The sequence below is a fragment of the Mya arenaria genome, chromosome 11 (assembly GCF_026914265.1).
Source record: "Mya arenaria isolate MELC-2E11 chromosome 11, ASM2691426v1".
Classification (NCBI taxonomy): domain Eukaryota; kingdom Metazoa; phylum Mollusca; class Bivalvia; order Myida; family Myidae; genus Mya; species Mya arenaria.
In genome coordinates this window covers 66,275,983-66,301,492 of record NC_069132.1, presented here as the reverse complement: position 1 = coordinate 66,301,492, position 25,510 = coordinate 66,275,983, and the positions used below count along the sequence as shown (strand labels likewise).

General features: G+C 35.4%; 2 protein-coding genes across 2 annotated transcripts; both read left to right on the top strand.

Moving 5' to 3' along the window:
- The first annotated feature begins 488 nt into the window (after positions 1-488).
- On the top strand, positions 489-4,253 carry LOC128209375 (uncharacterized). Its single transcript, XM_052913396.1, has 2 exons — positions 489-772; positions 1,112-4,253. The coding sequence occupies exons 1-2, from the start codon at positions 551-553 to the stop codon at positions 2,390-2,392; spliced, it is 1,503 nt and encodes a 500-aa protein (XP_052769356.1). The 5' UTR covers positions 489-550; the 3' UTR covers positions 2,393-4,253.
- Positions 4,254-13,444: 9,191 nt separating this feature from the next.
- Positions 13,445-14,356, top strand: LOC128208705 (uncharacterized). Its single transcript, XM_052912253.1, has one exon. The coding sequence runs from the start codon at positions 13,445-13,447 to the stop codon at positions 14,354-14,356; it is 912 nt and encodes a 303-aa protein (XP_052768213.1).
- Positions 14,357-25,510: the final 11,154 nt, after the last annotated feature.

The window sequence follows — 25,510 nt, the reverse complement described above, 5'->3', positions numbered from 1 at the left end:
TTGTCAGCACGCACAATGCTGGGACACAATTTCAAGGACGTTATTTTCAAAAAGACGTTTCATTTACAAGCATTGTTAGTCGGATTTTGAAAAAAACTTTATTTTATATCCTTTTTAGGAATATACTAGTCAGATTATATATTTATTTCCGTGTAATATCGCAATAAATTTAACGTCGAAAATCCCAAACTAAATATTAAGGTTTGCATCACATTGACTAAAGTATTGCGATCTTAACGATAAACAAATGAGTATCATCTTGATGATTTAAACTTTGCAAGAGATATGTGCTTTAGTTATAGACTACATACCCATAATACCAAGAGGACAGTAGTTACCGTATCATTTATTTACTAAGATTAAACATACACCACCCAATAAATAAACATATAAACTAATGAAATCAAAATACGAACAAAAAACCTTTCAGATTACAACTATATGAAAAGCGTTCTTCTGCATAGTCTTAAGTGTCTGTCAGAAGAACATTTACGCGCGTCCAGGACTCGGAAAAGTGATTTTATGGTGGATTATATCATATGCACCGAACATGGAGATTATACGCAGTATTTTGTTGATTCAAACATGTTTTGTTGTTAGTTGCCTCTGCAATTCGACAACAAGTCCACTTTGCAGGGAGATGAAACCGTGCACGATTGACTCAGGGAAGAGTGGAATGTGTCTCCATGGCACCTGCTATACTCACGTAGACCCTGAAACAAGGCACTTGTCAATACTGGTAACAGCGCAATATCCGGCTAATACACTTCAGGTACAGTAATAATCATTGGAACTTATATAATTACTTTAATGTAATCAGTTAGGGGATCTCATATTAGCCGTATATTTATCCGACGTCAGCAGTATTGGACTGGTGGCAACTCGGCCATTATAAAACCACCTTATCAATGATCATTATATTAACTATTACATATGCTGCGACATTTTGATTCAAAACATGACTTTACCTACCTTGTCATACCGCCAATAAATAACAGGCTTTATCGGGAAAAAGGAATCATATTGAATTAAATGCAATAAAATTCAACATACACATGTATAATTATATATATTATTTCTTAATAAACTCATATTATTGATAAAATTCTAGGCTCACGGTGGACGAAGCTTGTATATGCGAGGTAATGGACTTGGCTTATCGTGGAACAAGGGCATTGAAATGGGAAGGTCTTCCAAAGATACTTGGTCCATGCGGTTTAACTACAAGTCTACGCCAAAGGGTTTTCAATGCGAACCTTGTTATGGCGACGCTGTGCTGCCCAATAAGCTCCTGCAGTTTCGTATCCTTGTAGATGACCATAATGACATGATGGGTGCCAATTTTGCCCTCAAGTTACCTGTATCAGCAGCTTCAGCGTATTTCAAATCAAAACCTGAGTTTGTGTTTCATCCTTGGTTTTACACTAACTCCGGCAGTCTAAGCAATTTGACTGTGGCCTCACAATATATAGGAGGTCGAAGAGATGTTGCTGTGTGGCGTCCGCCAAGCTTTTTGGAGAATCCTTTCAAATCATATCCTGTTGTCATTGTTTTTGACGTTGGCCCTAATGAAGCTGAATCATTTAAATATATATTTGATGAATTGGTGTATCCAACGCAAGTATCCCAAGAAGCCATCGTAGTTGCCTTTGGTGACTACAAGATTCAAAACAGGCACACCTTAATGACACCATCGATGTCAGTTGACTATGAGTGTATTAATGGCACATTCGAAGACATGTGTGGGTTTTGCTTGCCGGACTTTAGTACTTTAAATGCAACTCATTTTCTACAACTTATGATCAATAAGTGTGGTAAAAGAACCACAGTCGGTGGCCTAGGTGAACAGACGCTCGACTTTCTTATTAACGAAGCTATGCCAGAAGCCAACAGGTCGTCTTCTGGAAGAATCCAGCCCGGTAGATATGGCATCCTCGGCTACTCCCTTGGCGGTCTCATGTCATGTCATGCAGCTTGGACACGATCTGCTGTATTCTCCTTCGCGGCATGCATGTCGCCTTCTTTTTGGTGGCCACTGAACAATGAGACAAATAACCTATGTGATTTTGATTTCAATAACAAAACTTTGAAGAACCCGGCATACGCTGTAAATCGACCATCCCAAAGAATCTTCATCGATGCCGGAGGCTTAGAGAATGACAATCCGTATAATTTGACACAGGCCGCAATCGACGCGGCCCATGCAATATCCTCGCATGAGAATTATAAGCTGGATGAAAATGTCTGGATCGAAATCTCGCCATTGGAGAAGCATAACAACCTTCAGAGCCTAAGGAGAATGCAAAATGCATTTAGTGTACTACTACCAATAGAAGGGGAGGCAGCCATGCCTAGTCAACTATACCCTATCGTTCCTGACTTAGTTGGATAGTAGCTTTGTTATATTTAAATCTTTAAAATATTGGCTAGCAATGAAAGGTTATTGAAAATTTGATAAAATTGAGAGTACATGTGAAAGGCTTGTATAAAGAAAACTAAATCATATGGATAAACAACTTTTTAAATATAATTAAACAGTCATTGCAAAGTGCGTAAAAGTCGACGTATATTGTTTTAAAGTAGAGGTAGAGTGATCACGAAATCGTCGTTTGTCTTAAAATGTTCATAAAGTCGTCGTAAAGTGTTTAAATAGACGTCTTAATGTTTTCGAAAAGTGTTAAAAGAGTAGTAGTTTAGGTTGTCATATAGTGTTCAAAATTTAGTCGTACGATGTTTAAAAAAAGCACAAAATGTCATCGTAAAGTCCTCGTAAAGTGCTCAAAAAATAGACCTTGGGTGTTCAAAAGATTGTCGTTGATTTTGCAAATATCCGTTATAGAGCTGTCAGAAGTTTGCATAGCGTATTTAAAAGGGCATCGGAGAGTGCATCTTAGAACTGCAAATCCATACATCTTACAGTTGTATAAATTGCGCGCATAAAATATCGACCATTGTTAAAAGTATCATAGAGTTTTGTAAAAATGTATCTCTATTTTGTTATTAATAATAGTATAAACAACCAATAATGTCCCTTCAAACTTTCTATTATGTGAATATCACTGTGAAACAAAAGAATCGAATGATCCAAGTGGCTAATTCTGTCATGTTTTATATTGATGGTTACACTGGCTTGTATATTTACTCATTGTCTACCAAGTACTTCTGTGTATTTAAATGATTGTATGTTTTGTTTCTATAGAGCTAACACTAAAGGCCAGTTATAGCAGATGCTGTACATTTCAAGAATGTCTTAATGTTGTATCCGTACTTACAATTGTCATATAAAAAGACTGAATGTCTACGGTTCATATAGTTCATCCAATAAGGATATGTTTACAAATAAGTGCTATAGCAATAGTTTCGTGGTTTCCTTCTTTAGAACTAGCTCTGTTGCTCCGGCTTGATTTTTTCGTTTATGGTCACATTCGGTCGTTGAAAACTTGAATATAGTCAGTTTATTTGTATTTATTTGCTTTAACCGTCATTGTTTTTACGTGTATGCGTACTCAGATGGGGCACATTATTCAATTTAATTTAGTTACTATTGATTATGATGGATCAAGTGTACAGTTTTGTCCATGGTAGCTATTTTAATCCTCAAGTAGACTAGGGTTTCATTGAATTCATGTTTAACTAACCGTTCCAAGGAGGTAATCCTACCATTAAATGGTAAAGCAATTTTGATGAGGGTATAATTGGTTTGCGGTGTTTGATTTTGTAAATGTGGTTAAGTTCGTTTTTGGTGTTTGTATTTTTGTGTGCGGTGTTCATATAGTATGTTCCTAGTGCGTTGTCGATAGGTTCCTTGCATTGTGCCCAGGGTTTATATTTGAATGTTCGATTACTTAGCACATCCCTGCAGTTTTCATTGTATTATTAAGCTAGTATGTGTGCTCATAACCTGACACTTGTCCAAATGTCTATCAATTAGAAAATTATAAAATATAAAGCTCATCGAAGTTTAACATTAAATTATGTGTTGTTTATGATATTTTAGTGTAAGAACGTTTTATATTTCACCGAATAAGCACCAAAAGCATTATTTCAAGAGTGGTATAGACTCGAATGAAATTATTACTTTTTTGTTCACGGGTTAAAGTATATTGGAATGTTACAGACAAACAAACCATTTTGAAAAGTTGATTTGAATAAATCACAAGTAGTAATGAATATGTTATCCAGTAATCTCCATTGTAGACATTTAAGATTCTTGATTTTTATTATCATGTTAGCCATGTAAAATTTAAAAACACTCTCGTGTATTTACTGTTATTTAGTGTTACTACTTGGAACACATATGCAAAATCTCATATTCGTCTATTATTTTCGTTTAATGCATGGAATATACTTACTTTAATATTTACAAAAAAATAACAATGATGCAAATACATCTTATATATAGTGGAGTGTAACCTCCAAAGTTTACGGTATAGGAATTTGCTTACATTATGCCCTCAGCCAATACCAAATTTGACTATCCACGGACAATCCTATCACAAATCAGCCAGCAGTTTAATTTGCGTGGTGAGCAGCGTACTTTATACGGGCTGATATTTGATGGTAGTTCTAGTTTTGTCTCGTTATATTCTTCCATTAAAAACATACAACATCATTAGTGGAGGACCTTTTACGTTCATTTGAACTTTAATCGAACTGCAATGGCGGATACATTCACAAAATCATTATACAAACTAGTGGCGAAATATAGCTCGACGTTTTAGTACTGCGTGCAACCACGAATTTTCACAATTACACTTAGTCGCCTTCCCGAAAGCCTAAAACCTGTAAAGTAACACATGAACGTACACTTTATTGGTAACACTCTACTTTAGCATAATAAGCATTTGCATAAACTTGCATAAAATAAATGTTCACGTAAAGAATATTGATTTTCCAATTGCAAGGTTTAAATGTGACAGGCTAGGTCTAAATCGTATGGACGAAGGGAAAACATTAACACATAAGTTTTAAAGAAATCAGCATTTTATATACAGTGCCATATACATTGATATAGCGAAACACCATGTAGCCAAAAAGCAAAATATATTTTTATACGATGTCACCTAATAGAATATCCAGATGGACGAATCCGCCAAAAGGAGAAACCGTAGCCACAAATCGAGATAACACCAGTAAATATGACCGACTGTCATTTGGAATGAGGACGAGTTATGTTTACGCCAACGTCGTTATTTTGCAAATCTAATCTATTTAAGTTAAATTCTCATTTGATGTATTTGAACATAGGCCTCTGTTGAATTTTAAATATTTTCAAAGAACATCGTATCGTACAGTCAACTCAACTCAACTCAACTCATCTTTATTTCCACTATTAACGGTGATATTCATATTATGTACACATTGTTACTATGAAGGCATGATATCTACATACATGATATATGTACATACACAAAAATTAGCATATTATATCAACATGCATATTGAGATAGTGTTTATATCCTTTGCATCAAAATTAAGGTATAAGTTTTGTATCGAACACAATTATGCACTTTTCACGAGACAGTTATAAATGAATACAAACGATCGTCTCAATAATTGTTTTCGCACTGCTTGGTAATGCTGTACACATAGTTCTGCCCCAAGAAGTGCTAAGAAAAACATTACGCTATTCATTGACAACAGTCCTTGCGCAAGGCTCATGTCCATTTCTATGACGTCAGTAATTATACGCCACCTTTCACGCTCATGTTTGGTGCACCCGTGAATGATGTGTATATCCAAATTGTCAGTAACTGTTTGACATCCATGACATCGTTGTGGCAATTGTGGTGGTTTTTTGCACCACAGTTTTGCAATATACATTCGAATATGTTTAAAACAGTTTAAGTCAAATATATTATACACTGTTGCTGTACTTACACGCGGTTGCAAAATTCTGAATAGACTAAAATCCTCGCCTGACAAAGTTCGTTCTGACCATAATGAGGTATCTTTCAATGAAACTATAGTTTTAACTGTGTGTTTCCATTGACGTCTAGAGGGAATTCGTTCTGGATTAACTAAAGCATTGTTGATAAAGCTTTGAAGCCCATAAGTACTTAGGATTGAACATATATCAGGAATAAAACCTAAAGAAACATTTCTATCTGTTACAAACTGAAAGTATCGTCGTAGAAAAATATTCTTAGTGGTACATTTAGAGTCTAGACACATTATCAAATGTAAGAATAGCAATTTCTTAATGATCACCGATGAATGCAATTTATGAAGCCCAGGCATTGATTTACACATATCAGATCTCGTGCGAAAATGAAATCCCTGAATTTTCTTAACCATCAAATGCTGTAAGCGATTAACTGAAGCTATACCGCTTTGTACATTAGTCCATAATTCACTACAAAAGATAACAATTGGTATTATGATTCTAAAATAGAGATTAACCGAAACTAATGGATTAAGACCATGTGGCTGTACACCTTGAGCAGTCATTGCAAAAAAAAAAATGCATTTTTAGCTTTTTGGCATCTCTCACAATTTGTGCTTTGCACTTCATGTTAGAAACTTGTTTCACACCCAGGTGATTCGCACTATAAGTTTGAGGGAGTTTGGGTGGATCACGTTTCCTTGTAAATACGATTATTTCTGACTTGTTTACATTCATGTCTATTCGCCATGACTTACAGTAGCGATATACAATGTCCATCATTTTCTGAAGATTCAAGAGAGATAATGCCAACAGGGCAATATCATCAGCGTATGCAGGATTGCCGGAATTGGTTGAAAGAACACAGCAGCCGTTGCTACTGATCTCAAGATCTCTCAGAAGGTTGTCGACGTAGATTAAATAGTAAAATGTAGATAAAACACATCCTTGGCGAACTGATTTTTGTATGTTGATGCAATCTGATGTATCGTCATTAAGCTTAACAAGGCATTTAAGATTGCTATAAGATGCTTTAAGTGTACGGAGGGCTTTTCCGACAATTCCAAACTGGCCCAAGCTTTAAGAATAGTCCATCATGCCACACAGCATCAAACGCAGCCTTCTGATCAAGCATGCCTACGTACACGTTGCTGTTTCGTTCTGTTTGTTGATAAATAGTCTCTTGTAGATTAAACTCGGTGGTAACACAGCTGAGGCCCTTACGGAAACCCTTATCAAGTATTTTATCCCTTATTTAACTAACTCCACAACAAAGCAATTCAATCAATAATACATTTCTCTCAATGCATACGGAACTTTCTAGGCCATTATCAACCTAATTACTGACAATTTTGACGTAGCTATACACACTTTCACATTCTGCCATTTTCAAAGGCTATCTACCTAAAACATCATTTATTGTTTATACGATTCATTGCTAACACTGGCCTAAGACCGGGAAATACTTTCCATGAAGACTTATGCGAATAATAGACGAGTCTTAATTGACATTATTTTTCTAAAAATAGAGTCCTTCCGACTAGCAGCGGCAACTATGCGCAATAATGCATGGTGACATTTGGAGTATTTCCATATGCAGCATTGCCAATTTGTTTATTTCGCGTCCGATTTCATTTAAAAATAAAGACCAAAAGTAAAAGCTCCAACTATACATTATGTTATTACTTAATAGGTATCTCGTTTACAATGTACTAACAAGCAAACAACATTCTTGCAAATGATATAAAAATTGTATCGGGTAATAAGGCATTAACTTTCAATACTTTAATCAAAATGGCGCGATGAGATAACGCGCTTATATGTTCACCCGGTACCTTAATATACAATTGAGTGACCTTTGTTGGAAGGATTTCATTTTACTGACCTTAATGAATACAAACCAAACAGCAGAATGCAGATCCTTATTTAAACACAACTTTGTGGGGGGGGGGGGGGGTTCAGTGGCGTTACTAAAGCCTTTGGCAAACTATTACATTTAAGTTATTTCTTTATATATTTTTGATAATGTTTTATCATTGTAACAATCATTGTGTTTAAATTTCAAACCAAAATATTGTTAACAATTCCCTATCAAACGGGAACAAGTCCTTTTAATTGGCTCAAACTGAGATATTTAACTTTAACATCGGCATGATTCATCAATCTGAAACCGTATGGCCGCAAATGTGTTGTAGTAGAATATTTTGAATACTTGTATTCTCATGTTTTTCTGTTTTTTGAGAACGAGTAAAAATCATTAATTTTTAATGAATATCTATTGATGTCCTCCGATTTCAATACAAGTATGCAAGACCAAGATCGTTTAACAGCCCAATTATCGCCGCCAATTCCATAACACCTTATTCAAATTTGCTTTCCGTAACATAAAACAGGATCAGCCAAGAACGGGGATGGGGAATGTGGGCAGGTAAGCCCATATTCATTTATGAAGTTGACTGACTATGGTAACAGTATATTCATATTAGAAGCAAAATAGTTAAACAATTAATGAATAATCATAATGCGGCAACACGATTTATGTTTGCTTGTTTGGATTTATTCTACTCGTTTGCCGTTTAGTTTAATCAGACTCTGAAAAAAATCAGCAAACAATCAAACTAAGAAATAAATAAACTGTTCAAAGCTGTCAGCGTGGCTTTCAATAATTACCGTTTCTTCATTATCGCTTTAAACGGTGACCGTTTTTTCGAAAAAAAAATGCATTGCTATCACGAAGCGCGTAAGTTTATTTGATGTAGAAGTACGCATACATTACGTCTCATCACCAACCCTTCCAAATACAAGCAACCCCGTTAACACTGACGAGACGAGTTTATTTGATGTAGAAGTACGCGTACATCACGTCTCAACACCAACCCTTCCAAATACAAGCAACTCCGTCTGCACTGACGAGACGAGTTTATTTGATGTAGAAGTACGCGTACATCACGTCTCAACACCAACCCTTCCAAATACAAGCAACTCCGTCTGCACTGACGAGACGAGTTTATTTGATGTAGAAGTACGCGTACATCACGTCTCAACACCAACCCTTCCAAATACAAGCAACTCCGTCTGCACTGACGAGACGAGTTTATTTGATGTAGAAGTACGCGTACATCACGTCTCAACACCAACCCTTCCAAATACAAGCAACTCCGTCTGCACTGACGAGACGAGTTTATTTGATGTAGAAGTACGCGTACATTACGTCTCAACAACAACCCTTCCAAATACAAGCAACCCCGTTCGCACTGACGAGACGAATTTATTTGTGGCGACATCAGATACAAGGTGGAGGCAACAAACAAAACATACAAACACAAAATTGTACTTAAACTATTTACTACTTTGCATTCATATAAGATCATACCATCAGTTTTACATATTGTCATACATAATGATATCTTCTTATAACGTGTACATAAAATCACATATATCACCCCAAACCGAGCATGTCACATATATCACCCCAAACCGAGCATGTCACATATATCACCCCAAACCAGGCAAGTCACATATATCACCTCAAACCGAGCAAGTCACATATATCACCCCAAACATAGCATCTCACATATATCACCCCAAACCGATCACTTCACATATATCACCCCAAACCGAGCTTGTCACATATATCACCCCTAACCGAGCATGTCACATATATCACCCCAAACTTAGCATGTCACATATATCACCCCAAACCGAGCAAGTCACATATATCAACCCAAACGGAGCAAGTCACATATATCACCCCAAACCGATCATGTCACATATATCACCCCAAACCGAGCAAGTCACATATATCACCCCAAACCAGGCAAGTCACATATATCACCCCAAACCGAGCATGTCACATATATCACCCCAAACCAGGCAAGTCACATATATCACCCCAAACCGAGCTCGTCACATATATCACCCCAAACCGAGCATGTCACATATATCACCCCAAACCAGACAAGTCACATATATCACACCAAACCGAGCAATTCACATAAATCACACCAAACCGATCATGTCACATATATCACCCCAAACCAGGCAAGTCACATATATCACCCCAAACCAGGCAAGTCACATATATCACCCCACACCGAGCTTGTCACATATATCACCCCAAACCGAGCATGTCACATATATCACCCCAAACCAGACAAGTCACATATATCACACCAAACCGAGCAATTCACATAATTCACACCAAACCGAGCATGTCACATATATCACCCCAAACCATGCATGTCACATATATCACCCCAAACCATGCATGTCAAATATATCACCCCATACCGAGCTTGTCAAATATCACCCCAAACCGAGCATGTCACATATATCACCCCAAACCGAGCATGTCACATATATCACCCCAAACCAGACAAGTCACATATATCACACCAAACCGAGCAATTCACATAAATCACACCAAACCGAGCATGTCACATATATCACCCCAAACCGAGCATGTCACATATATCACCCCAAACCGATCATGTCACATATACCCCAAACCGAGCATGTCACATATATCACCCCAAACCATGCATGTCAAATATATCACCCCATACCGAACTTGTCACATATATCACCCCAAACCGAGCATGTCACATATATCACCCCAAACCGAGCTTGTCACATATATCACCCCAAACCGAGCATGTCACATATATCACCCCAAACCAATCATGTCACATATATCACCCCAAACCAGGCAAGTCACATATATCACCCCAAACCGAGCAAGTAACATATATCACCCCAAACCAAGCATGTCACATATATCTCCCCAAACCAGGCAAGTCACATATATCACCCCAAACCGAGCTTGTCACATATATCACCCCAAACCGAGCATGTCACATATATCACCCCAAACTTAGCATGTCATATATATCACCCCAAACCAAGCATGTCACATATATCACCCCAAACCGAGCAAGTCACATATATCACCCCATACCGATCATGTCACATATATCAACCCAAACCAGGCAAGTGACATATATCACCCCAAACCAGGCAAGTCACATATATCACCCCAAACCGAGCATGTCACATATATCACCCCAAACCGAGCAAGTCACATATATCACCCCAAACCGAGCATGTCACATATATCACCCCAAACCGAGTATGTCATAATCCTAGCGAAAAACATAGTATTGTTCTGAATATAGATAACTAGAGCATATAAAAATTAGGATCGGGCATTATTATCTGGGATACTGGCTGTAAAGGATAAACCTCGCTTGTCGTTTTTGAATGTGCAAGGAAAATTGTATTCGTAGCAATGCGCGAAACACGTTTTAGTGTTTGTCAGTCTATCCATTCAAATATTAGACAGCGAATATATCTGAATATGATCTTCTTAACAAAAGTAAATGACTTATCTGGAAATATCAACATTATAACACTCTACCAACATGTATAAGGCCGCAAAAAAGAAATAAAACTTGATGTTGCCCCTACAGCAGTCTCGATAGAAATGACCACCACTAAATTGCGCCATCCACAAAACTAACCATACCAGCTTTAGTCAGTTGATTTTGAGACAATTATTTTCCTCTATACAATATAACGCGGAAACTGTATTTCCTTTAAAAGGACTATACACCAAATGGGCATCACAAACGTTTTTTCTGTAACAAATCTGAGGACAGTTATTAAATGTGTTTTTTTACTCTTTGATATCATAATTGTAAAAGAAATACCAAAATGTAAAAACATATCTAGTCGAAGACCGGATCCAAACCGGTGTCGCCAAAGTTGCTGACCGGTGTTGAACCCACTGTGCTACAAATACTTAGCCTAAACGGTTGGAATATATTCTACTATGTAGACATACCTAGTAATCATTTTTAATGGACAGATACTGAATAAAATGCGAAAAATAGATTAATTGTGAACTATGTGGTAATTCAGTAAATTAGTTTCAATGCATTGTACGCATCGATACCAAGTTTATGTCAGTTTTCGATTATTTCCTTTTTTGCTATTTTATCATACGGAGTTCAGTCCCTTTAAGACTTTCATCAATTGAACAATCAATGAATAAATAAATAAATAACATTGATAAATTTGATGAATGCTTTCTGATGATAAAGGAGAATTTTCAGTGAAGTAATTACTATGTATTTCTGTTCCATACAATGAAATATCATTTTAATATCATCACTGCTTTGAAACGTAAGCCCGCGCTCAATTCCAAATCATTCGTCAGCACGCACAATGCTGGGACAAAATTTCAAGGACGTTATTTTCAAAAAGACGTTTCATTTACAAGCATTGTAAGTCGGATTTTGAAAAAAAACTTTATTTTATATCCTTTTTAGGAATATACTAGTCAGATTATATATTTATTTCCGTGTAATATCGCAATAAATTTAACGTCGAAAATCCCAAACTAAATATTAAGGTTTGCATCACATTGACTAAAGTATTGCGATCCTAACGATAAACAAATGAGTATCATTTTGATGATTTAAACTTTGCAAGAGATATGTGTTTTAGATATAGACTGCATACCCATAATACCAAGAGGACAGTAGTTACCGTATCATTTATTTACTAAGATTAAACATACACCACCCAGTAAATAAACATATAAAATAATGAAATCAAAAAAACGAACAAAAAACCTTTCAGATTACAACTATATGAGAAGCGTTCTTCTGCATAGTCTTAAGTGTCTATCAGAAGAACATTGAAGCGCGTCCATGACTCGGAAAAGTGATTTTATGGTGGATTATACCATATGCACCGAACATGGAGATTATACGCAGTGTTTTGTTTGTTGATTATGACATATTTTGTTGTTAGTTGCCTCTGCAATTCGACAACAAGTCCACTTTGCAGGGAGATGAAACCGTGCACGAGTGACTCAGGGAAGAACGGAATGTGTCTCCATGGCACCTGTTATACTCACGTAGACCCTGAAACAAGGCACATGTCAATATTGGTAACAGCGCAATATCCGGCTGATACACTTCAGGTAGAGTAATAATCATTTGGAACTTAAATAATTAGTTTAATGTTATCAGTTAGGTGATTTCATATTAGCCGAGATACTTATCTGACGTCAGCAGTTTTAGACTGAGGACAACTCGGCCATTATAAAACCACCTTATCAATGATCATATATTAACTATTACATATGCTAGGACATTTTAATTCAAAACATGACTTTACCTACCTTGCCATACAGTCAATAAATAATAGGCTTTATCCGCTTTAATTGTTTTATTCATTGTCTACATATACTTATTTACTGTGATTTACATGTCACATATTACAAGAACTACGATTGGAAACATTAATTATATTTTCTTACCGTGTTCGTATATGTAACGAGTGCAATACATCTTGCAACGACCTGTGATTATTTCAATTAACTAGCAAATGTTCTGAATATTAAGCATTATACGGAATAATGGCGGGGAAAAAGAATCATATCGAACTAAATGCAATAAAAACCAATATAAACATGTATAATTATATATTTTATTTCTAAATAAACTCATACTATTGATAAAAATCTAGGCTCACGGTTGACGAAGCCTGTATATGCGAGGCAATGGACTTGGCTTATCGTGGAACAAGGGCATTGAGATGGGTCGGTCTTCCAACGATACTTGGACCATGCTGTTTAACTACAAGTCTACACCAAAGGGTTTTCAATGCGAACCTTGTTATGGCGACGCTGTGCTGCCCAATAAGTTCCTGCAGTTTCGTATCCTTGTAGATGACCATAATGACATGATGGGTGCCAATTTTGCCCTCAAGTTACCTGTCTCAGCAGCTTCAGCGTATTTTAAGACAAGACCTGAGTTTGTGTTTCATCCTTGGTTTTACACTAACTCCGGCAGTCTAAAAAATTTGACTGTGGCTTCACAATATATAGGTGGTCGAAGAGATGTTGCCGTGTGGCGTCCGCCAAGCTTTTTGGAGAATCCTTTCAAATCATATCCTGTTGTCATTGTCTTTGACGTTGGCCCTAATGAAGCTGGATCATTTAAATATATATTTGATGAATTGGTGTATCCAACGCAAGTATCCCAAGAAGCCATTGTAGTTGCCTTTGGTGACTACAAGATTCAAAACAGGGAAACCTTAATGACACCAACGAGGGCACTTGACCTTGAGTGTATTAATGGCACATTCGAAGACATGTGTGGATTTTGCTTGTCGGACATTCGTACTTTAAATGGAACTCAATTTCAACAACCAATGATCAATAAGTGTGGTAAAAGAGCCCTAGTCGGTGGCCTAGGTGAACAGACGCTCGACTTTCTTATTAACGAAGCTATGCCAGAAGCCAACAGGTCGTCTTCTGGAAGAATCAAGCCCGGTAGATATGGCATCCTCGGCTACTCCCTTGGCGGTCTCATGTCATGTCATGCAGTTTGGACACGACCTGCGGTATTCTCCTTCGCTGCATGCATGTCGCCTTGGTTTTGGTGGCAAAATGAGCAATGAACAATGAGACAAATGACCTCTGTGATTTTGATTTTAATGACAAAACTTTGACAAACCCTGCATACGCTGTAAATCGACCACCCAAGAGAATCTTCATTGATTCTGGAGGCTTAGAGAATGTCAATCCGTACAATTTAACACAGGCCGCAATCGACGCGGCCCATGCCATATCCTCGCATGAGAATTATAAGCTGGATGAAAATGTGTGGATCGAAATCTCGCCATCGTGGAGGCATACCATCCTTCAGAGCCTTAGGAGAATGCAAAATACATTGAGCGTACTACTACCAATAGTAGGGGAGGCAGCCATGCCTGGTCAACCGGAACCTAGCGTTCCTGACTTAGTTGGATAGTAGCTTGTATGCTTAGAAATAAGATAATATATGTATTGCAAAAGCGCGTTTGTTGTTGAATTGCCTCATATAAGCTTTAAACAATGTTGTATTTAATTCTTTGAAATATTAGCAGACCATTGTTAAAAGTATTAAATAGTAATGAAAATGTATCTCTATTTTCTCACTAACAATAGTAAAAAAAAACAGTAAAGTCCCATCAAACTTTCTACAATGTGAATATCACTGTGAGACAAAAGAATCTAATGCCTCAAGTGCCTTATTATGTTTAGTGTCATGTTCAACATTGATGGTTACACTGACAGGTTATTTAATCAATGTCATCAAAGTCTTTCTGTGTCTTGTTTTGTTTCTATAATACTAAAAGCCAGCTATAGCAGATGTTGTATATATTATGATTGTCTTAATGTTGTCGTTTTGAGCCAATAAGATTATAAGTATCTTCCATGGCCAAGAGTGTAAGATATGTTCATTCCGACCGGAGCTAAGGGTGTTTTGCGGAAACGAGCGGCTATGGTAGATGCTTTTTCTCCCAACTCAGTAAAACAAATGTGGTAAAAAATATATTTTTTGCTGGATCTCTCTGGTGCTTAGTGAAAATATTTGCGTAAGAATATGCGACAATTCGTGGTTGTCATGGATATGCGCGCAGTGATTCAGATGATGTTAATAGTCAAATCGGTCTCTATGGAGAGTGAAGCATTATTTCCTGAAAGGTGCTTGAAAACTTTTTTGGTGACATTTGAAACGAGAAATAATTATTTAGCGTTCTAAATATTGCCACAAGATAAGGTTTCCATGATGCTACAGACGACAGACTTCAACCAGGGAGATAAATACAATGTGGAGACCATTAAAATGGAGTTACATACGGACATTTTATCTTCGCCCGTGGGCAAGATAAGAATTTCTAGCATGGTTAAATTATTCGACTTACTTATCTGAGGTGGGAGAAAAGAAAATGCTTCAAACACTTTGAAAAAGCGACGTTTAAGCATAGTTACATTTTTTTGGCCCAGTAACAGCACCAAACTCGTTTTGTTATGACCCTAGATTAGTTTGTCTTTATTAATCAGATAATGACAGTGAAACTTCTATTTTAAAAGTCAGGGAAATATAGAAGACTTTCTTCTGAAACCTCAATTTTATAAGAAATTTTCAAAATCAAACGGTAATTTCCCTCCATTACGGCGACCGTTTCCATTACTTGAAATACCAGCTTTAAATATTTTTATGTTTAAATTTGATTATATGCACAGGTCATTGGCGTTTATTATTTGACGTTTGAGTGTTGGTCGCAGGGTTTTCAGTTATGTTCATTTAATGGTTTGGACTGTAAATGATAATTAAAAAATCAGAAACTACTTTTTTCATTTCTTATTCTTTCATGATGACTTTTTTGGTCCAAATGAGTGGTTATTCGGATCAATCTGTCTGTTCAAAATATGCACCGGTACGTTATTTAAAGAGGTGTTGAGAAGGTGAGAAGCGGCCGGTTAGCTCAGTTGCTGTTCTAGTGGGTTACACCATTTTATTATGCATTTACTAGAACGACTCATGCCTTAGCGAACATGTTACTGCATATATTTCTCTTGGGTAGTCTCTTATCGAGTTTAGTCGTTGAACTGTATTATAACCGTCGTCGCATCATTTTGAGTGCGAGAGGAACGCCTCGTATTCATTGCGCGTTCCTCTCTCTATAGTGAAGACGTACTCATTTCATACATGGTGTACATAGGTACATTGTGAATTATTTTTGCAGTCCCTCTTCTTACAGAATTATAAGATATGGTGTGTTTTAAACTTCATAGATATTTGCTTAAAACCTCATTTATATGAAAATTACTTTACAACAATAATAATTCAAGAGTTGTTTTACCATGAATTCATAGTTTTATGATTTTCAACATGCAATAGTTTATATTTGTTCATGATTATTTTTAGTTGTCCTTATTTTGTTTTAGAACATTTTTCTACGGTTTTCTTTGTTCGATAACTTACTTTACTTCATACCAACAATATTGCTTGAACTTATTTAAACCATAATCCGTATAAAACAGTGCGTGTGTGTGCGTGCGTGCGTGCGTGCGTGCGTGCGTGCGTGCGTGCGTGTGTGTTTGTTGAACCCTCATACGGTAGCCTAGTGTATTCAATTTAAACAATTTAGAGAAATTATCTTCTGGCTTGAGTAATGACAGATAAAATTAACGTATGCAACTCAACTTAAAGTGATGTATACCCACAGTTAAACCATAAAAACATAATGTACTCCATTTATTATATGCTGGTATATTTCCGTAGAACAAGCGTACCTCAAACTATATCAACATTATTATTATTATTATTATTATTATTATTATTATAAATGGGGCTTGTCAAATATTTATTTTTGTTGAAATAATTTAAAAAAAAGTGAAACCGGAAGAAACATCGAATAAAAGAAATTATTCTAATTTTGATTGGCGTCATGTGATTATATATTATCTATTGCCATATGCGTTGGCAGCGATATGCTGTACGGCAAGGAATGTAACCGCTGTGTGGAATATGGCGTGACAGCAGTTTGTAGTCATACAGTGTTGTTTTTGCTTATTTACTTTTGACATAGTTGCATTTATCATTTCTTTCAAGAACCGGATTTTATTAGAACAAAATCTACCGATTTTATACTTTGGAATACACTTTGCTCTTGTCAACGTTTTATATAGTTGTATAAATTGTCCCATAATTCGTGTTGTTATTTATTTTCTGCTCTTTCATGATTATTGCATGCGTCTAAGCGACACACCCTACCACCGGTTGCTCAAACATATAATTTTAAAGCGGATGATATAATTGTAATTTTAACCTAGATTATTCTTGTATAAATTAATATTGAATAAGATACTGCTTCTCAATTGGCAATAAGTGTGTTAAACTATTTAAGGTAATGGTAAACCAGACTTTTAACGAGTCGAGCTAGAGGGGGCTTTAGATTGTTTAAACATTGTCTTTGTTTAATACGAATAGTGATTAGTTAGGTATTTACATTCCGGTGCTGTTTGATACACTATTATTTGTTTTCTCTTTAGACGGATAAAATGTTTAAATTCATTACAGTTGCTTGGATCCTGTATACCTGTTATTTTATATTGATGGGCATGACGTTTTTGCATATGACAAAGCGTGTATCAATTAGTTGCATAGGTATTTACACGATTTCTTCTCTGTATATCCAATACGTCTGGAGAGGAATATTAATGTATCCAGGGCCTATATTCGAGTGGTTTAAATACTGCACTAAAAACTGTTGATGAAAAAAAAGATTAACAACAGTAAAACTGCGATCGCTCGAGGTCGCCAGGGACCGAGCCAAAACCTCGAGGGAACCGATGTTTCGAACGACCGAATTTTCAATTTTTCCAGTTTGATCTGAAATATCTTTCAGTGTATTTTAAGTTTGAAGTCGTCAAACAGACTGTTTACTAAGACACCGATTATGTGTTGCGTTGTGGAAATCGCTAATATGTTCAAAGGTTGACGTAAACTAAATGTAAAACGCAAAAGAAAAAACAATAAATACATAAATAGAAATGTTTATTTTAACAAAAAAACACATTTTCGTAACAAGCAACATTTGAATGACAGTACATATCGTGCCATTAGTCAGATTTAAGTTTCGAAAAATCAAGGATTGTTGATTGGCGCATCTTGTCGGTTTCGCGAAACTGTTCAATCGTAATGTGACGTGACAGCGTACAGAGCGTCTGAAGATCACGGTCAGCATCGGCAGTGAATTAAAAGAACCTTCTGGCCACATCTAAAGCGTTAAATTCTCGTCATTAACTTCTCCTAATTATCATCTCAAATGCCCATATCAACAAATATCGGTCATGCGTTAACAGTGAAAAACGGTTTTTCACACCTTATCAGATTATTATCAACTGTCATTGCAATTTTTACAATTTGCGAAAATGTTAGCACCTAGCAATTGTTTATTTATTTTGGAACACGCCTTCGGAAAAAAGTGTGAAATTATGTCCTCGAGGGAGCCATAAGGTTTTATGCACGATTTGTGTACTTGGGACCGAGGATATTGCTCGACTGCTCGACATAATTAGGTTTCGATGCAGCGTGGGTATATTTTATATGAAAATAGAAGGAAAAAAGTTCGGGACCAAGCTCCGACCTCGAGGGAACGCCGGTTCTCGAACGACCGCTTGTTTGAGGGAACGCAGTTTCACTGTAGTTATAAAATGTAACGTTCTAATTGGTTTGATGGAGACTAAACCCTTTATTAAACAGGCCTAATGTCTTTTAAGTCCAAGCAAAGGTGATCTTCAATGGAATAAAAATCCTTTTTGTGCAAATTATTTCGTTGTCATGTCTCTAACTTGATCAGTATTACATGCAAAATACGATCATACAATAGTTTAATATTTGCATGATTCGTGATATCAACGTGTATGTATATAAGAAATATAAGCATTTAAACCTTTTAGGAACGGTGTACTGTGTTCTAAATTGTAAATAGACAGTCTATAAACTATTAACAACATAACATTTTATTGCTAGTTGCGCTTAGGTAACCGGGCTTTAAAACCAATGGTACAAAGGCAAGAAATGCTGAAAGCGTTTTAAAGAATTGATGACGAATGTCCATCTACCGTGTATGTTCTTAAATAAAATTCATATGAATAAAACAGTACAAATATCAAAATAACATCAAAAGGCATATATATCATTGTTTAATGTTGAAATAGAGTGAAGTAATCGACACCCAAATTAGAAAATGCTAATAATAAACATTTAGTTAAACCATTAATGAACGGCTACATAACATGAAATAACTAAATATTTCATATATTTTTTTATTAAACATTGTTAATTTTCTTAATATTAGAAATTTATGGGTTGATATATTTTGGCTTTTAAAAAAATGTATTCCTTTATTGTATTGTGTGTTTATTAAATAATAATATAATGTGTTTTGATGGAAAAAACAAATAGTTTGAAAAATGTATCGGCTTTCTCTTTCACAATTTGTTATTAAAAAATGCCGGCCGTAACTAACAGGGCAAATATGCAATCATTGAATGCATGGATAAATTACAAATTGAAACGCAATTGTAATACTATTTAGAATATGATTAACAGTTTTAAGTTCATGTTTCAAGCATTCTTAATACAGTCCTTATACACGGAAACAACATACGGAGCCCAAGTAATGCCGTTTGCTTGTATATTTACATGAAAAGCGTTATGATGCGTGTGACAATATTTATGCGAAAAACTACAAAAACAAGCTAAGTGGTATGTATTTTTAAACATAAACCCGGTTAAATGGGAATGACTAAACGCCAAAACCATAGATTATAAAAAAAAATCACAAACAAGAGACATGGAAGAACAGCACAAAACTCCACAAATAACACAGCGCTTACATACTATATATAAAGAACTAGGTATACTTATCAAGGATCGGTAGGTACCGCCTTGGAACGGTCAGTAAAATGTAAATTTATTGGGGGTTAAAACAAGTTAAAGTGCACATACCTCACTTTTTTCCCTACAATCCTAAATAAACAATCTCATCAAAGTATGCATTAACTAAAGTCCAAGCCGGTTAGTGCAGTGGTTAGCGCACTCGCGTCTCACTAAGGCGACCCGGGGTCGATGCTTGGCCTTGGCGCATGTGAATTTGGTCTGTGGTCACCGAGTCGGAGTAGTGGGTTTCCTCCAGGTACCCCGGGTACTCTGGTCTCCGCCACTACACAAGAAAAACCTCTCGCGTAACATCGTGAAAACGAGAATGATTTATATAATGTTGTAATAACAATCGTTGTAAAATAAATAAGGTTCAACTTGATTAGTCGAAACTACTATACCATTCCGGAGATTTTTAAGCTTTCCTTATGTATCAAAACCAGCGGAATTTAAATTCACTGTTAAATTTGTTGATAGTAATACAAGGAGCCAAATTATACTTTTTCAAGGCTTTTTGCCCTTGTATAGTATTTGTAAACCCAAGGTTTGTTTTGGATATTTACGATACTATTCACCAGATGAAACCTTTGCAAGTAAAAAATACAATTGTCAAAAACTTACTTTAAAATAATATCGTTGGGTACGACTCATTGAATCTTACTTACTGATTTATCAGATTGCTGTCGATACATGTATCTTTAGCTGTTGTTTTCTTCTTTTTATAAATGTTCTTGGTCTGTCTACCACGCACATCCCAGTTAATCCAGAAAAAGCATCGGTACATGTACATGTACTCATCACGTGTCTTCCACATGCTAAATGTCCTACTTTAAACTGGGAAATCACTAATCACTATTTTTAAACGGGTAAACTCAGCTGAGACAGTGACATAAAATTATTATCATAAGCATGAAAATGGTGTATTGTTGGCCCCATACTACCTCATATTAACAACTTTAAGCTTTTTTATGGATAAAATGTAATTGCCGGTTTCGGGACCATCTGGTGTCTAGCCTGTTCCATGATATGGACTTTTCTTATCACAGAAAAGTCACGGGTTTGAAGAGGGACAGAAACTGCAGCGCATGTCATGATCATGAAAAATGCATTATGAATACATCGTTAATAATGTCAAGTCACAATGTTATCTCTGTACGTGGTAGACAAAGCAAGTGATGTCGACTACCTATCTCAAGTACAATACTTTAGTTGTATGCATGATGACAGGAAAAACATGATCTAACTGGTATGATAACCTTTGCAGGAATTAAAAATATGCGGCAAACGTTAGTTAACCAACATTTTGAAAGAAACATAACAAAACGAAATGAAAAAAATATGCTTTATATTGAACATTTGGAGCACATATTTTTTCAAATATATATTCGAACATTTAAGTGAACCATTGTTAATGTTAAATTATAATATGCGGTATTTGGAGTTAAATTTGTTTAGCCATATTCATTTGTTAATGATAAAAATTGAGCACTTTGAATGTTTAAACTAACTCAAAGAAGAGATATAATCAACGTTTATAACGAGAGGAAATATTACAAACAACGTGCTTGCTAATTTCAGGAAGCATTATCGATCATCGGAACATCACTAACTAGTAAAGTATATAGCATTAATAAAAAGAACATGCAAATTTTATTGATATAGACAATGAAATATATCATCTTCCTACATTTAAGATGCATATACCCAAGCAAACATAATATATTTGTAAATAAGTCGGTAGTTGAAAGCACTCAATCCTGATTTTAGTTTTAATCGTGAGCTTTAGAAACCCGCAAAGAATTCACTCATATTTAAAGAAGCTAGCAAGAAAGGAAACACATGCATGTTTATTATTCATGAGAGTGAATAATGGCATACAAACACACCAAAAAATGCCTTTTAAACTTCTTTAATAAATATGTATGCATGAAATTAATAGGACCTTCTGCAGACAATTCTCGTCATGATATGAGAATTATTTTAGAAACATGTAGATAGAACAGAAGTTACAGTATGAAATTTTCCTTTTACTTAATGTGTATTTTGTTTATATATCGATCGAAAATGGTTCAATATATGATCGTGAAGATTTAAAAGTCTGACCTTGTGTTTCATTTTTTGAAAATGAGAATAACTAAACAGCAAATCAGCGATCGATTACGAAGGTTTGAATTTAATTGCGTTTCTGGCATGAATACGACTTACTTCCTATTAGCGATATGTTCAAAATGTGATTTAAAAAACGAAGAAAATGTTGTCTGCAAAAACTTGTTCACTGCTTTAGATAACGTAGTGTGCATTTCTCTAAGCATCAAAGCCCCGCATCCAAAAATTACGTCTCCCTTCCAATGTGTACCCTGCATTAGGTTACTTGTTTATCGCTCTTAGTTTCGACGCCCCGCTCTCAAGACATTTGTTTATCTTTTAATATGACCATTAGTATCAATACTGTTTACCAGCGATAACGTTTGAAATATTGGAAATGACAATTTCCCCATCGTCGTCTCAAGTTGTCAAACTTTCTGAACAGTTTCATATTTCAAGCGCAATATACATCTTTAAAGTTAATACAATAACAGAAGAATTAAGTCGTTGTGTTGTATGTGAAAATATGTAGAAAGTCGCATTACGTGATTTAAATGTTAAAACGTAATGCGTCTGAATCAAAAAAAAAACGTTTAAACCCAAATTATAATTTCAATACATTATCACGGGGGAAGAACAAACTTTCGTCAAGCGACCACAAATGCAAACACAGGAGGGATATTTGACAGGAATCACTCCGATGCAGGTATGTTTTTGTACGGTTTTTGAGAACACTTCGAAACAAATCCTGCGATTCAATCGTCATCAGCCAAAGTTAACATGTAATAAGTTAATTAGCAATCAATGATTACAAATATGCCGTTCGATCGTTAAATTGAGCGTCTTATGTTAGGTAGGAATTTTTATTCGATAATTGTGTAAACAAGAGGGCCAATATGGCCCTGTATCGCTCATTTTGTGCTGACTGGTTGATAATTAAAGGGCAATAACAGGAAATTGGCTTCTCTGATGCATTATGCCACTTCACTAAATTCATTCATTCTCACTAACTATTGTGACAAATACTTAAAAAGTTATTGTTAGGACAAGAGCAATAACTCTCGGGTAACTTCAGCAATTTTGCTATTTACCAAACACGTTCATACACATTCTGATCAAATTTGGTCATGATTGGACCAAAGGTTCAAAAGTAATTGATCAGACTACATACTGGATGGTGCCTGTCTGCCCTTCCATACACCATAGGTTGAACTATTTTATGTCCAGTTTTTTTTAAACAGACGTGTTAAACATGACAAATATGTATTTGTTTTAACGGGTACAAAGGGCAATAACTCTTACAATATTTAGGTTTGATTTATGTAACTCCTCACAAAAAATCACAATTTACTGTGAATAAGTTTATGAAGTTTGAAGTTGGTAGCTCAAAAGGTTTTAAAACAACAGATGACCCGTATTCAAATTTGACAAAAAAAAACTTTCTGACAAATTTTCCAGGATAATTAAGCTGAAAATATTACTTCTAGAGTGTCAACAAGGTTTTTCCACATTGGCGCTCACTGACATATGTTTGCTCATGTCCTGTTGTTTTTAAATGTCAACGCAGAAGAAAAAACGCCGCCCTAACGGTCAACAATGATTATCAAACACTAGCTTATCTTCCTAAAATGCGTTCGCGTTTGCCTCCCTTTAGGATTTTAATAATAAACATGTTCAAGCAGATCAATAAAAAATGATCTATTTAGTCAAGACATGAATTTGCAGTCGGCAAAATTGATGTTAAGGCGAAAATTTAATTCACGTTCGAACGTTCTACAGACTGCAAAATACTACTATAACTTACTCTAGTAACATATGTATTAAATAGTAAATAAAACCGATGCGGTTCCTCTTCTTCTACCTTTATTCCTTCATGTTGACATGAATAAGTATAGTTTTAACTATGTCTGAATTTCAACCGGACAAATCAAACGAAAAGTTCCAATAATCAATTACAAGACGGTGGGCTCAGAGTGCCATTGAAGTATATCTTAAATATATCAATTAAAGGCGCGCAATTTTGGTTGATGCCATTTTTAATACAATATTATTTTTAACCCATTTGACTTTAATGATAAAAACAAAACAATATGATATTTGTAAAGTTTACACTTTATATAAGGTGGGTAGCATTTAAACTATCAATAAATAGCTTAGTGGTCACAAATGCCCCAGTAACAAAAAATCCAAAATATTGCTTACATTTTTTTCTGTACACAAATCATATGCTTTTTATGTTTTAAACCTAGTCAAATGATTTTAACATAACAATGCACTAAAATAAAATAAATATTTTCGCATCATCCTAATGTGTGCGCAATTCAAGCCTAATGGGTGAATAGGTTACTTAGCAATAGAAATATACATCAATACACAACCTTTTGCAATATTTCTTTATATCGTTTGGAGGAAGAAAGAAATCTTGACACACAAACAATAACCACTACTATAATTTGGGTAACAAAACACACATATATAATTGCTTCCACCATTTTAGGAAAACGGCAGGGTCTTTTTTGGTTTGGGAAAAATGTAACATTTTGAGAAAATTTGGGAATTAACATGAAATTATCATTAGTACTGTAAAAAGAACAGAGTAAGAAGAAAACTTTTAAATAGGCAAATATTGGGTCTCTCGAAAACCCTGAAAGGAAGAAAGTGTCCAAAACAATGATTTTTTATAAAATGTATTCAACTACTATGTTTTGGCATTGGTATACGGCCGGACAATCAGGCAAGGCGTAGGATTTATTTCGCCAGTCGATAAACTGCGATTCTTCACAGCCCTGTCTTGTTATTCCTGTCATCCTGTTGCACTTGTTTAGAATGTGTTTTTCTTGAAAAAAAAAAAGTCTCAACTATTCTTAACACACCAAAGATGTATTCGTCAAATTTGACAAACTTATTCTAAAACTAATCATTTTATAAATATTTGTCGTACATTATTTTATAATTAGTATTCACATTATTCAGCACAATAAAGTATATTTAAAGATGCAAGTACTTTGAAATTTCATGTTGACAATTTCGGTTTTTCGCCTATGGTTCTGCCAAAGGTCATTTATCAAACAAATTCTACCAATTAAAACAAAACCACATTATATTATTAAAACTAGCATTGTGAAATAACATATACATGCTCATAGGTTAATAGATAACTGATCAACACGCATTCCTTAAGGATTGAAAATACTTTTCTTACGTCTGGCTAATGTATTTAAACAAATAAACCCAATTTACGCTTACATAT

Coding starts and splice junctions, on each gene's coding strand:
- LOC128209375 (XM_052913396.1), top strand. CDS start 551: ATGGAGATTATACGCAGTATTTTGTTGATTCAAACATGTTTTGTTGTT. Junction 773..1,111: donor ATCCGGCTAATACACTTCAG/GTACAGTAATAA, acceptor ATAAAATTCTAG/GCTCACGGTGGACGAAGCTT.
- LOC128208705 (XM_052912253.1), top strand. CDS start 13,445: ATGCGAGGCAATGGACTTGGCTTATCGTGGAACAAGGGCATTGAGATG.